At 33.4% G+C, this 15,571-nt stretch overlaps 2 protein-coding genes across 6 annotated transcripts in view; one reads left to right on the top strand and one right to left on the bottom strand.

The window, feature by feature from the left end:
* The window catches only part of LOC132705304 (protein sprint), a 298,697-nt gene that overhangs the window by 32,537 nt on the left and 250,589 nt on the right, over positions 1 to 15,571 (top strand). The gene's annotated exons all lie outside the window — the stretch shown is intronic.
* LOC132705353 (uncharacterized) lies at positions 6,902 to 13,925 on the bottom strand. Of its 4 annotated transcripts, none has more exons than XM_060675889.1 (3): positions 13,858 to 13,925; positions 13,548 to 13,719; positions 6,902 to 7,148 (listed from the first exon to the last, which is right to left on the bottom strand). In XM_060675889.1, exons 1-3 carry the CDS (start codon positions 13,919 to 13,921, stop codon positions 6,929 to 6,931), a joined length of 456 nt encoding a protein of 151 aa, XP_060531872.1. In that variant the 5' UTR covers positions 13,922 to 13,925; the 3' UTR covers positions 6,902 to 6,928. The 4 variants fall into 4 exon arrangements, with proteins under 4 accessions (XP_060531872.1, XP_060531871.1, XP_060531874.1 ...); XM_060675888.1 differs by lacking the exons at positions 13,548 to 13,719; positions 13,858 to 13,925 and adding exons at positions 7,280 to 7,451; positions 7,593 to 7,729; XM_060675891.1 differs by lacking the exon at positions 6,902 to 7,148 and adding an exon at positions 13,196 to 13,478.

The following is a 15,571-nucleotide window of genomic DNA, read 5'->3' as shown; positions in this document are numbered from 1 at the left end:
ATATACACACTGTCGCAATTAGAGCATGGAATTTCATATACTATATTACTTCTTTTTTCAACTGGAATTTTTGCTTTGAGTTTAATGAAGAGATATGTTTTTTGTAAATTATAACTTTTGTGTCCTATTTGAATTTTTGAAAATGCTTTGGAGTGTATATTTATATATATGAGGATTTTGATTTTGGTTTTTGTTTACGTTATTATAAATTTTGTTGGTACGTTTATTAAAGATATTAATCTTGGCACAATATAGGTGAAAGGCCTAGTGAATTTCTATCGGAAGCTTGTTACTAAATCGTTTTTCAAAGTTTACCATTAGGTTTTTAAAAGTGCGTTTTGAATAGGTTAGGTAATTTCTTTTTTTTTTTTTTGGTTTTTCAATTGCGCCTTAGGTTTACCGAGATTCTTAAGTATTAGCTTTAATTGGAACGTGTGTGTATAATCCAATATAACTTACAGTTATAGCTGTTATATATTATTTTATATTATAGCTGCCTTATATATTTTTTATAAATGTTTAAATCTACTTAGCTGACCAAAATAATGAACTTACTATAGTGTGTATATATAAAGTGGGGAGGTTTGATGCTGTTCTTTTTTTAGTTCCTACCATCTTAATTCAAATTTGAATTGTCGATACTATTGGTGCTGCTAGACTATTACCTTTAAGCCATCCCCGAATTTGGCTTCTGCTGTAGAAGTCTGACGGGAAGAACTTTTCAGCATAAAGATTTATTTCTCAGATTTTTTCCTTCTCACTCGACCATTCTTCGAACAACCTTCAGGTTCAGGGGTCCCTTTTGTGTATTACGCCGATAAAATTATTCACTTTTTTTGATGCGATGGCCATCTTCTATCAGTTTTATTATGACGTGTAAGCTGGGTATTGTCCCCGGCTATTCTTGTCAAACGATCGCATAAAATGGAAGGATTTGACAAAGAATTCGCAGGGCTTTTGCAAAATAAAAGACTTGCGGTAATAATAATCCTTTTAAGTTTGGGAGTAGGGGGAATTGACGGCGATCCATGCTTGTAATGGCCGAAATTTCATTAGCCAAGAAATTTTATAATAAAACATTTAAGATTTTGTCTTATGTTTTTGTAATATCCTGTTATAATTTCGGTCAGCTATCATTACCTTATTATTATTAAATTTGTCAAAAAAAAATGCGTATCAACCCCCGTGAAACGAACTTTATTCAGTTTCACGAAAATCTGTATCTGGGGTTACCTATCCCGAGTGCTTCTAACGAGTATTTAAGTCGATCCGAGTATTCAAATTTTTCCATAGTAAAATTAGACGGGAGAGGGATATTTGGTACAATTATTTCCTGACGTACTGAAATAACGCAAGACTAATTTTTTTATTTTGGCAAGACCATCCAACTTTTGAAGAAAGTACTGGAAAGTTCAAAATAATTTTTTTTTCCTTCAATTCTGAATGTCTGCAATTATGTATGTGTAAAGAAAAAACGTATAAGTCCGCGTCATCGGATATATCTGCTTTTTCTTTACAAACATTGATACTTGCAATACATTAACATTTGCTGGTTGGCAATCTATACACATTTTTTTTACTGATTATAATCAATTTTACTTCTTATTGTAGAAATGCAATTACACAGGTCTACAAAATGAACCTTTTAGACAGGTGTTTTTATTTTGTAAACTGATTTTATGTAATTTTGGTAGGCTGTTTTCAAAAATTCTATGCATTTATTTGTATCACGTAAGGTTTTTTTGTAAATATTAAAGAAAAAAAACATTTCAAAAATAATTTCTTTTTTTTTTATTCATTTTAAAAATGGAATCCTAGTAGGGAAAAGGGAAAAAAAACTTTCCTCAGACGTTGTTATGTGAAATTTTCGTCTTTTTGCCAGAAAGCTGCGTTGTCCTGACATTCGGCTGTGTGTTTTTAAGGGCATATCCCGCTTTAACCTCTCTTCCTGTTCTTCCTTAGCTGGTCCAAGATTTTCAGAAAAATAGTGTGAAAACAGAAAATGCACTTCCAAACTCATATTACAACCTGAAAGTGTTGTAACATATTTTGAACAGTACTTTCGTAGAGTTCCCAAGCAACTTATCAATTACTACTTTAAATGAAACCCAGGCGTTTTTCTCGACATTAGTCCTTGTCTTTGCATAACGTTTTTATCTGCGACCCAAAAAAATAACTTCTTTTATCTTGGCTTCAGATATGGCTGGAAATTTCTCGTAAAAATAGTTGAAACCCTGTCCATTTTTGTCTAGGGCTTCATGGTTCATCACGCCAAGTTTGATGTGAATAGGAGGCAGGAAATTTTGTATAACCCCTCTGTTGTTCTAGGAGCATGCACAGCAATTTAAAGTCACCACAAAGCATAAACTGATATTCTTGGTAGTTTATTTTCTTCAAAGGAAGTCGTATTTTTCATACATTTCTTTTAAATGTACCGAGTGTGTACGGGAACCTAAGCCAGTTCGTTACCACTGTGCAATAAAACGCATTTCAAACAACGCTTACTTAAGACCTATTTCCCAATTTTTCAAAGAAACTTCCACAGGCTACTGTAATACTTTTTATAAAACTTCTGGATCCCTCCTGCGTTTTTTTTGTTGAGTCCAACTAGCTAACGTTTCGTAAATCACCCTGCTAGCTTCTCCAGGGCATGACTGAAACTGGTAGGTTGTTATTAGTTTCTATTTCAATGGTAACACCTATGTTAGAGTTTAAATGTCTAAAAAAATCTACTAGGGATTCTTGACCATGAGGCCAAATAAAAGTATCATCGACGTAGCATTTCCATAATTTTGGTTTTAGATGGAAGGTGTCGAGAGCTTTCTTCTCAAATACTTCCATAAATATATTCGCGATGATTGGTGATAGTGGAGCACCCATAGCTGTTCCAGAAGTTGGTTCAAAAATTTGACTGTTATAAGAAAAATATGTTCCATGCAAACATTTTCCAATTAAGGTGGTTCCAGATTCTCGGATTTTAATGTATCTGAAATGATGGTGAGAGTTTCAGTCATGAGGGGTGACCGATTTTTTCACGGAGTCTGGTAGAGAAGGCGCCTTAATGATAGATCTAAGGGTGCGTTCCATAGATGACATAGGATCCTTTTTAAGTTGACGATATGATCCGTCTGTAAAAATATATTGAATCTTTTCCTGATATTCATGACCATTTCCTTTATCTGCTTTTATGATTACGGGATTAGATTTTAGAGATTTTAGGGCAGTGTGTTCAAACATAAAAGCAAGTGCAGAGTAAAAAGCGAGTCAGTTTCAGTCAAGCTCTGAAGAAGCCAACAGGATGATTGGCGAAACGTTAGCTGGTTCGACTCAACAAAAACTGACGCAGGAGGAATGCAGAATTTATAATTATAGAAGGGCATATTTCATAATTTGAATATTGTTGCAATTCACTAGCGGTTTTTCCTGAGTAAAATATTGACATAACTATTAATGCGATCCCGGTAAAAGCTTGATGTGACATCAGGTGTCAGTAAATGGTTGTCACGAAGTCTGCACGCTAACAATTCGGATGCATCCTCTGGAAGGTGCAAATCTCTAATTAAATCACTTAATTCGCTCTAGTTCGGGCTCTCTGAAATCTGGTGTGAAATCTGAGTGACCTGGGTGAGAATTAGATTCCTTTGAGTGTGACGATATGGTATACTTCTGGTTCATGAGGAACTGGTCCAATAACAGCGTCTAAATTGGGACACAAAGTTTGTTTATTATTTTTTCTGCTGAATCCATGAACATTATACGAATAAAAATCATCACTGTGATTCCTAGGCTCTTCGTAGGAACACCAAAGCTTAAACATTTCTTCCTACCTTTTTGCCAGTTTCTTAATGATTCAACTCAAACGGAACAAACAGTAAGAGGATCTCAGGACTTGTCTTGGTCGCCAATTTTTATACCAAAATAAGCGTGGTATACATTTTTCCCAAAATAAGTTATAGTTTGCCTTTGCTTTACTACGACATAACCACCACAGATATAACAAAAGTTATTTGGATTGTTCACACAATGTCTTCTTTCCATATTTATACGTTCTAAAACACTAGAAATACGCAACAACAAAGACAACAGCCTCGAACACAGTAGCATGACGACCAACATAACCAAATTGCGTCAACTCTCTTGCTTTGCAGAGAAATCTAATATTATCCAGTGGTGCCAAACCACATTTAATTTCATAAAAATCAATTCATTTAAAAATCATGCCTAACATAGAACAAACATATTCATGTTAAAATAACTAAACATAATAACATAAAATAACTTTTTTGAGATATAGAACGCTATAGAGCCAAAATATTGTGTTTTTTGAAAAAAGGGCCCCCAAAAATATGCATATAAGTAAACAGCTTTCAAACATCAAAATCACTGTAGTTCTCATCGCGAGTCCACGGATATTTGTGTAAAAATAAATTTATTTTATCAGTAAACCCAAAGAGGCAACTTGTACTTTGCCTTTAATTACCTAGTCTTATTTGTCGAGAATAATGTTGCAATGTTTGAAATTCCTAACGGAATTGCTTTTAATCTCATGCATTAAGATTTTGTGTTTTTTTTCTTTATTTTAACTTAAGTTTTAAAAAATAAAGGAAAGACTAAGCAATTTATGTTTCCGAAAATCAGTCCGGGAAATTATTTGATAATTGGCTCAAAGAATCTCGCCCATTTAATAAAAAAGTTTTCTTTCATGCGGTTTCGTTCGAATTATTCATTTGAAGTTTTTAACGCGATTCGCACGGAATGCGGCGCCTTTTGAATTTGAAAAGCACAACCAGAGGGAATAAAATTCTGAGAGAGCATTTGCGAGGGTGACGGTGATTACGACTTTTGAATATCCAGTTTTCCGCAGTGATATTATGCAAGTTAAAATTAATTAGTTCCTCCATTTGGTACATAAACATCAAATTGTACCAGCCATAACTGTGGCCGCAAATCTAGTCAATATTTTTTTTGTATGTTATCTTGAATATTTTTCTGTCGAATGAAGCCGGGAACATTTAGCCTCGCATCTAGCAATCACTTTATTTCACCCTAATTAATAGAACCATAGTTGAGTGTATATTCATATCTTAATTGGAAGCATCGATTTTGTTGTTTTTGAATGAAACTTTGGGCGTGTCTGTGAATAATGATGCTGCATTCAAATCAAAAGTAAATGTCCTTACAATACCTTGAAAATTAAAATTCGGATTTTTTTCTTTTAATACAGAGTCATGCTGAATAGGGTGGTGATATTTCGAGTATGTTTAGTGTAAAAAGTTCCGCGTTGCCTAAAATGTTTCGCTTTCGAGGTATCAAAGTTTTATTTTTATTTTAGTTTCTCTTCATAATTTTGCAAATAGCTCGGATTTCTGCACGAAAATTAGTATTTGATCCTAATTTAGCTTTTACTTGTATTAAGCCGCTACCGAAGTGTCTTTCCTAAATTTTAAGGGCTTATTACTTAGTGTAGGACCCTGTATAATATTTTTGTTAAAAAAAATAATTCCACAATTATTTTTATGTGAATTAGGTCCTCCTTTTCAAAATAGTTGGGTTTGAAGTAAATTCTAACTATAGTTCGCCGAACGATATACCGTTTTTACGACATAATCTGGTATTTAACTTTGGTAAGTTTTTATGAAGGTCTAACCGCAGGCCTTCCTCGCCTGGGTTTCTCTTTGTAACCCTCAATAAATAGATTCGCGATTCCACAATGACGTTGCAGAACCGTACTTCGGTACTTTGTGCATACAAGTGCTGAAAGCTGACGGATTTGTGTAGAGTATAATGGGAAAATTGATCTTGAAATGGAGCTACCTCAAGTAGGGGCAGTTTTAGGAAGATTTATAAAAGGTGCACTGATATGAATTAATATAACAGTTTAATTAGAAAAATTTTCATTTCTTGTCGGCTAACATCTTGTGGAACACGTGCTTACAACAGGCAGGTCTTCAACTCATTCCAAAGGCAAAACCAGAAAACATTGTAAAAACGGTATATCGTCCGGCGAACTTTACCTATAATTTGGTCGCTGACAGGGCTGGATCTAGCTGGCTCGTGTCGCTCGTCTCCCAAGTATCTGGCGTACGGATCAACGGATTTCCTTTAAATTATACAGGGTGATGTAAGAGGAGGTGGTCTATCGCTCTAAAATATTTTCACTATGCAGTGTTTGTCGTCTCTACATAAACGTGACAAAATCTTGCTTAGTTCAAATGGCACTTTATGTATATTATATCATTTTTAAATTTTACGGAAGAAATAAAGTGATTTTGTTCTGGTTTCCCTATATCGGTGTCTCTTTATCGAAATTAAAAATAGTTTCCTAGATTTTTAAGCAAGTTTCGCTGTACTTATCTTTAGGCGCCTTTGATATAAAAATAAGTTTTCATTATTTTTACATAATACCGATATCATTTTCATTTGATTTTAGGAAGATTTCTTCCCGTTATACTACAAATCCTTCTTTGTAAACATGGTTTTAATTTTAAAAGTTATAGTTTCCTAGAATTCAAAGATAAAGGAATACGCAGAATGTGCTATTAAAAAAAAACTCAACAAACAGTGTTTTTAGAACTCTTATTATTTTTCATATACCCTGTATGCTCTATATAGAATGATATGCCAGGAATGAATGTCTTAACCCTTCCAGAAGCTATCTCTAGAAGTTCGGCTGTGCGTTTAATTAAGGTACGGAACTATTAGGATTTCCTTAAGTAACTTAGTTGTTTAAATATCTACGAAATTATGTATTATTTCGATAAGATATCACATGAATGAAGAATGACAGAAGAAGGAATGCTGCATAATTGAGAATATCTTAGAGCGACCGGGGACCTCCTCTTAGACCACCCCGTATAATTAAAAGTAAATATATCAACATATCAATAATTGAAATCGTTTATTAAGATTTTAGGTGTGGATGTAACCGTTATTGTATAAATTTAAAATAGTATTTTTCTTTATTGGAGTAATCGGCATCTTCAGATATTAGGTTTCTCTCAGCATCCATTGTTAAGTACCTGTACCGGTCGCAAAACGTCTGAATGGCACCAGTCATATATACAAAAAATAGTTGATTGTTTGCTCCGGATTTATTGTACAGAATAACATTTCTTCCATTGCATCCGCCTCTGATATCAAACACCTTCCTGAAAATATTTTTTACGAGTCGTGTAAAATACAATAGGTACGTTAAATAAATTTTTCATTTTGTAATTATCTATGTACGCAAATGGGCGAGAGTTCAAGAATATACTTGAAGTTGTAGGTAGTAACTCACCCAGATGTAACCTCCTTGAAATAACGGTCTGTTTCTCGGTTATTGCTGTATGATTCGAGCTTGAAAGTAGCCGCTTGCAGTTTCGATTCCACGAACTTTAAATTTTTGTTTAAAAACAATTTCGATTGTTTATGCTGAAGTTGAAATGGTCTGGCCGCATTGACAGCAGCACCTTTTGAAATTTTATTGTTGTGATTATAAAATATGCAACTAGGTTATCACTAAAACATTTTGCTGATCAATCTTGGAAAAAATATCGAATCTTATTCATGGGGAGATCTTTTTAAATTTAAAATTAAGGTAAAGAACTTACCTTCAGAAAAATGGAAGTTTGTTATACCGCAAAATAGTATAAGCCACCGGAGTATCTGGTCCATTGCAGGTGAGTTTAACAAATGTATTCGTCCGAATTCTGCGTGAATTTATTTGAAACTGAACAGCTCATTAAAGGTCATTACAAATATTATAATATCATAATTCTAATATAATTAGAATTATTTTCTGAATATTTTGCGATAGTTCTTATCGCCTAATCCATATTTCAAAAACGATCGCCTACACTTGTGCAAACTAGATAATTTTATGTTTAAACTTTAATTATTCGGTCGTATTAAATGTGAAATGTTTAGGCCGACATTAAGTCGTAACTGTTTTGATTAAATGGCCCAAGCTAGTTCATACATCCAAATAAGCACTTACTTTTCCGTTGTCCCATAATCATCAAAGGCAAGTTATTTTCATTTACAGTATAATGTCGATGATTTTTTATTTTTTTCCCTCAAAAATTGAAATAAAAAATAAGTAAAATTGTTTACAACAAAATTATATAATTTATGCAGCGTGATTTCTTGGTAAAAGTGACAAATACATTTTTTATTTTTATTTAATTTCTCCTTACTCACTCTTCGTCCCAATGAAGCGCGCGAGTGCTTAGATGTATTTAAGAGTGAAATCGAACTCTACTACAGCTACATCAGGAATCATACTGATAAGATATTTCGTGAAGCAGTGCAAAGCGAACTAAGTAATAGCGCATTATGCAACAAGTTTGATAAAAGCCCTTTTTGTGACGGATTTCACTTGGTGTAACTGAAGAAGTTTATCAACAGGTTGCATATACTCTCGTTTTCCTACGACCATTAGCTAACCTCTTGAAGTGACTCTTTCCGTGGCGTTTTGAAGTAGTGAGTAGAAAAAAACATCCATCTTTAGAGTCAATAGTTAAGTAAATCAATTTTGTGGTATTTTCGAATGGTTACCTTCAAAGCAGCTACATTTCCTACATTCCCCTATTTATAATGTTATATATAATAATTATAATTATTTATTAAAAAGTATTTAATAAAAAAAAAGCGTTACTGATTAGTAATTATTTTTCTATCGATTAAAAAAATTGTCATTGGTGTTTATAAAATTTTCGCATGCTCTGCCTATAGGCTAAATCGATAGAATTATCCAAAAAATAACACTTTGAATAAATTAATTAAGATTCGGTTTTAATAAATAGAATAGCTTTTTTTTAATTTTTAAGCGGTCCATTTTACCTTTCATAAAATGTACAAATAACCAGAATTATTAAAAAAAAAAAAAATGAAAAAAAAAATTGGTTAATTTTTGAGGTGGGCCTCCTTGCTCCCCTACCCTTATTACTTGGATCTAAAAGTCCTAAGATAGTTCAGAAAACAGAGACGAGTATGTGTAAAGTATATTAGAACGCAGAAAATATTTGGAAGCGGTTTATGGGTAGTAGGTTATTAGGTATGATATTATTTTGTACATAATTCTAAAGTCGATTCATTTTCATTTTCTCCTATTTCTCATTCAAACTGTATGACTATATTAATAATTTGTACGGCCTTATGTGGCATTGTCAATGAAACCTATCGAATTTGAAAATCATGTATTAAAGTCTTAATACCTGTGAAATCTACTGTTATTTATTATCAAAATGGTATTTCTTTATATCGATTTCATCGCTATTGCCGGATATTAGATTCTTTGTGCCCCTGGTTAAATATTTCTTCTTCGTCATACGTATGAATATCGCTGGTAGTTAAAACAAAGAAATATATTTCATATTTATGTTCTCAAATTACAATAATATTACACTCGTAGTAGCAATTTTTCTGCACCCAATCCTCACGATTTTAAACAAATCCGGTTCTACCACCATCAATCTCTGGCCCGCCTATCCGACACCAGCCCGTCATTGCAATGCGGTGCGATTAGCACCGCCCTCTCAAACAATATAAAAGCAGGTACAGAGTAAAATACGAGCCACTTTCAGCCAAACTCTGAAGAAGCCAACAGGATGATTGGCGAAAAGTTAGCTAGTTCGACTAAACAAAAACCAGAAGTTTAATAAAAAGTATTACAGTAGCCTGGGGAAATTTCTTTGAATTATTATTTATGCTTATTTTAACTAATTTATACAAAAAAATGTTTTTATTAATATTTTAATTGTGCATGGTAAATTTTAAAACAAGTTACTACGCAGAGTCCCATGTCATAGTCACTACACCAATATCTTTTTCTTTTCTGTTTTTTTCTCTTTTCTTGAATAACTTATTGCACAATTTCTCTAAGATTCAGCCTTTTTTTCAGTTGGAGTAATAAATTCAGTTGTTTCTTTAGTCGTAATGGTCCCATATGTCTTTGCCGCCCTGCTTTCTTGCCGTCCGTGCTCAAGTGATATCACTTCTTCTATCAGTTTTGTTCTGTACTCCAAATTATCCATCGCTCCTCCATTCGTTTTGTACAAAATAAAAGAGTTGAAAATAGCAAAATCAAATAAATGCATAAATATTTTTTTATTATATTTTCCTCCGTTTTCAATGAGTTGATAGTTATGTAAGTGTTGTTCTAATCTATCGACGCCTCTCATTGTGTTATTGTAGTCCACAACTATTTAAGGTTTCTTTATGGGATTTCTTTCTTTATCTTTCTTCGCAGTTAGGACATTTTCGGGATTCTGAATTGTCGACAAGACAAGACACAAATTTCTTTCTTGTTATTCCACTTCATTACCATAACTTTTTTTTTAATGCTATAGATTCTCCTGTTTTAGTTTTTTTAGTCACAAGTTGTCGTGGTAAATTTTTTCATTTGGATCGCAGAGTACCATATAAATCTTATGGGATACAAGGAAATCTGCTAGTTGTGGGGACGTGTAATAATTGTCAGTCGTTACACAATATCCCATATCTGGTAGAGAATCTATTAACGACAATACGACCTGTAAAGTCATAGGCATGTCTTTATATTTTTGGAAGATTATAGTTCCTTTTCCAGTATGAATAATAAAAGAATACAAATACCCTGTTTTAGATTAGCAACGCATGTAAATTCTTATCCCAAAACTAGATCGTTTTAGAGCGATGTACTGGATCCACTCCAATCGTCCTTTGTACAATAACAAACTTTCATCTACACTTATGTCTCGTTTAGTAATAGAACATGTACTAAATTTTCTATTTAGAACTTCATCAATAGGCCAAAATTTTTTTAGTTAAGGATTCGGATAAGTATGTCAGTCATATGATTAATTATCAGAAAAATGTATTTTTTATGTATAAACATCGACGTAAAGACATTAGTTTTGGAAATATTGGAGTAGCAAAAATGTCTTTAGTTGCCCAGTACATTCTTTCTTTTGTATTATTCCTTGAATTATATTTATAGATAAAAATATTCGCATTTCCTCTGTTTTAATAGGTAATAATACATCAGACGATCTTCGTGTTTGTTGTTCTGCATAGCGATTGATTGATTGATTGATAATTGGAAATAATCCGAGACTGCAAAATTATCTGCATTGAATGTACAACCTGAGACACCAATAAACTGGAAACGTGGTGGAGCTGAATGCAAGATATCTGTATTTATCGTTTGCCAGATATCGTTTGATTGGTCATCGTCGTCGCTTTACTCCGAACCGGTTTCTGATAAATTGGCATACTCAAATTCAGAATCTTCTTGGTCAGACATTTGGTTAAACAAATTTTTCTACATAAATTTCCAAATATTCAACAATAAAAAAAATGTTACCTGAGATTATATTGTTATACTAGCGTAAAACTGATTCTAGTAAAATGTCTTCGATTTTCAAATATCACTGCATATACTACACGTCCGCACATGAAAAAGATAACTTTTAAAATGATAATGGCTTTAGTCTTAGCGTAAGCAAACGCAAATTCAATGTTTTCAATATCTTTGAAAAATCAATTATTTTACGTATTTCCGCCGGTTTGTTTTATAACAAAATGTTTGAGAAACATTATTAAGGATAAGGATGCCTTCCAGCAATAAGCCTTGATCCAATCCCGGGATCCGTGGTTACAAACACGCTAAACCAATACAATTCATATTATCAAAAATGGCTGTTATTTTGCACCAATTTACACAAGGACCAGTATTTACATTCTTTAGATGGGTTGATTTCATTTTTATGTATAGAATACAAAAAGGAGGCCGCATATGCAACTTTAAATTCTCAACATGCAACTCTCTTACTGATATTTGATATATAGATGCCACAGAATCCACCAAAGCCTAAATATCAAACATCATGAGATCCTACCGGTGTTCTAAATTTTTTATCATCTTTTCATCCACTAGAAGAGATCTCGATTTGTAAAGTAACACAGCAATTAGTTACTTTGTTAGCCTTAATCACAGGCCACAGAATACTAACATTATCTAAAATAAAAATATCAAATATTGTTTACTTTTAGGTCTTGTCATTTTTAGTTGAAAGAAAACCCAAAGTTATGCGTGACTTCTGTTATTAAAATTTATATTGAAAAGACTAAAGAAAACATATCCACAGGTACAGATTACTTAATTTTAGCCTAAGAAGCCGGGTACATCCCGCAACTACGCAACGTAGTAGTAAATTGATTAAATCAACCCTACAAAGCAGCCGAATTGATTTGCACAATTCTCAGCTTACAGTACGCGTCATGCTTCTACATCTGTGGCATATATCACTTGATTTAATTATTGGCCTTTGCCTCTGGATTTAACAGAATTTGCAAGAGCAATTGTGACTTCTACTGAGGTTTAGATCTTGTTATGTTATTATAAATTATGTTTAATACAACTTATTTTGTTATTTGGTGTTATGTTTCCATCTTTTTATACAATAAAAGTTAACGGAGAGATCTAGATCGTTTCTCTTTAAACATCGAAGACTGTAATATAATTGTAATTTGAGAACGGCAACATGAAGTATAATTAATAGATCAATTGACTCACTTTAAACAAAATAATTGATCAAAATTTTACAAACCTATCGCATGGATGTCAGTTAAGAAGGGTACTCGACCCTATCTGGAAAAGTAATTGTCGCAAAGACTTGGATTGAAAAAACTTATAACTAAAGCGGTCAAGATGCTGGAAATTATTTTTAGGTTTCTAGCATTTCCGCCAGGGGAACATCGTTTTAAAGCTGGGATGAGTTCGATTCCTGGCTCGTAGAATAGTTTTTGCTCTACCACTTAAGGGAAATGCAACGAAATCATTTTTATTGCAACAAAAAATATTAAAATAAGGGTCTTACCCGTACAATATATCAAAACCTATAGAAAAACTGTAAATAATGTCGCATCTTTATGACTCTCTACTCTATTGATCATTCTATGGGTAAATCTTAATGAAAGTAAAAATTTACTTCTTCAAAAAGAACAATTAAAGTCACCAAAAGCTACTCACTATGCACTACTTATACAATATTAGTAGATTATTTATATTTTGAGGCTCTACATTTCCCTCTGCCATGATGCGCCATCTCGCTTTTATAGATCCCCGGGCTTCATCGCTATGGGTGTCGAACTTTCGTGTTTTTCCCGTTTATGACGTCATACTGTATTAAAGTCTAAGTCTAGTTTAAAAATTCACAACACATCAGCAATTGAAATCGTATATTAAGATCATAGTTGTAGATGTATCTATTATTGTATAAATTTAAAATGGTATTTTTCTTTGTTGGAGTAATCGGCATCTTCGGATATTAGATTTTTCGCTGCATCCATGGTTAAGTATTTATACTGGTTGCAAAACGTCTGAATGGAGCCGGTGTTTAAAACAAAAAATAATTGATTTTTGGCACCGGACTTATTGTACAAGATAATGTTTCTTCCATTGCATCCACCCGATCAAACACCTTCCTGAAAATATTTGTTGATTTGTATGCCAACTACGGGTTGGACATACTTGTATACTAGTGTGTAGGCAGTACTATAAGTAGTGAATGTAGAAAACTTACCCAGACTTAACTTCCTTGATATAACGGTCAGTGCGTCGGCTACTACTGTACGATTCGAGCATGAAAGTAGCTGCTTGCTGTTTGGATTCCACAAATTTTAAGTTTTCGTTTAAAAACAAATTTGATTGTTTATGTTCAAGTTGAAACGGTCTGTCCGGATTGACAACAGCACCTTTTGAAATTTTATTGTGTTGATTATACATATAGTATGTATATTATTGCAAACGAATACTCCCACTTGTGGGCTTGTTTTGGGTATTCAGGAATCTGCTTTCGTTTCAAATTCAAAATGAACGTAAAGTATACTTACCACCAGAAATATGGAAATTATTTATACCGCAAAATAATATAAGCCACTGAAATATCTGGTCCATTGTAAGTCAGTTTACTAATTGTGTTCGTCGAAATTCTGCAGCAATTTATTTCAAACTGAAGCGCTCATTAAAGGTTATTACAAATATTTTATTATCATAATTAAAACGTAATTACAATTATTTTCTCTTATCACTGAGTATTTTTGACGATAGTTTTATCGCCAATCCATGTTTCAAAAAAGATCGCCTACACTTGCACAAACTTGATAATTTTATGTTTTACCATTAATTATTCAGTCAGATTAAAGGTGGAATATTTCGGCCCATATTAAATCGAAATTACTTTGACACTTACTTTTTCTTTGTCCTATTGTCATGCAAAAGAAACGATTTTCATACAGAGTCTGAATTCGACCTGCGTGCTAAGATAATAGTTAATTTTTTTATAATTTTTTTCTACTTCCGTCTGTAAAATACCTAAGTACCCACCGATATGGCGTGCGGGAAGCGTCACTTTACCACATTAGTTTCGTTTCCCATGAATGCGAGCCACTACGAGGATTTGGGAGCAATCGGATGTTTTCGGAGACATTTGCCTCGCTTTGAATTTTGACGTTTGTCAGTTCTGACATCATGTCAGTGAATGTATTCGTGTTGTTTTGCGAAAAAACTAACGGTCGTAGAAAAAGTATAGTATGCAACACGCTCGGTAAACGTCTTAACTCACTCGTTTATTAAACACTCGCTCCGCTCGTGTCAAATAATATACTATATAATAATACACAAAAACACTATTTCCGAACAAATTGAAATAAAAAATAACTCAAATACCTAATTATACACCGATCTGGAGTGCGGGAAAGAGGGAAACGTCATTTTACCATGTGAGTTTCGTATTCGGTTCTGACGGTCATGTCAGTGAATATATTCGTAGGTGCTTTGGAAAAATGTGCCCATATACTAGTGCTCGTATAGAAAAAGTTAAAAAATGCAACACGTTTGGTAAATTTTTGAAGTCACTAAATTCGTGACTCAAATGCTGTACTTTATGCACTATCATATTCCTTGTTAGAAGTGACAAAGACATTGACTTATTCTGTTAGCATTTCAACGGGCTAACAAAAAAAACTTTAAAAAAGAGCTCAATGATAACGGGGAACCGAAGCGTTAAATTGAGGGTAGTCAGCCTATACTCGGTGATTCACTACTCGAAATATGTTTAATATTGCGGGGTACGTTCTACTTTTGCCCAGTTGGTGAGAGGGGTGGGTAAGACATAGCAAGATTAGAGAGATTTTCGCGCCACCCGTTTTTCATCGCACGTAGCTCCTCGAATACTGAAAAACTGATCATCACAAAACCGGAAAAAAAATCTAGGCCTTAAGTGAACAGCGAGCATCTATTGTTATTAAACAAAGTTGCCAAAAAAAAGGGGAAAAACCAAAAGTACGAATTTGGTGTTATATAAAGCACAGGCATAACAGGCATGTAAGACACAAACACAAAAGCCTAAACTCAAAACAATCTGCTTGTGAAAGGTATAAAGTATAAAAGTTCTACAATGGATAGTCCCTAGTTTCAAGGGTTGTCGAAACACGCACTTCACCTTTCACCTTGGGCGACCGTCTTGGAGATATTGACAAAAGAAAATACCTGTCGCTGGTTATCCGAACAAACTAGTCCTTGTTATTTTGATAGGATCATTTATTA

This window comes from Cylas formicarius, unplaced genomic scaffold (assembly GCF_029955315.1).
Source record: "Cylas formicarius isolate icCylForm1 unplaced genomic scaffold, icCylForm1.1 PGA_scaffold_7__23_contigs__length_41026272, whole genome shotgun sequence".
NCBI classification, from domain to species: domain Eukaryota; kingdom Metazoa; phylum Arthropoda; class Insecta; order Coleoptera; family Brentidae; genus Cylas; species Cylas formicarius.
This window is presented reverse-complemented; position numbering and strand designations above follow the sequence as displayed.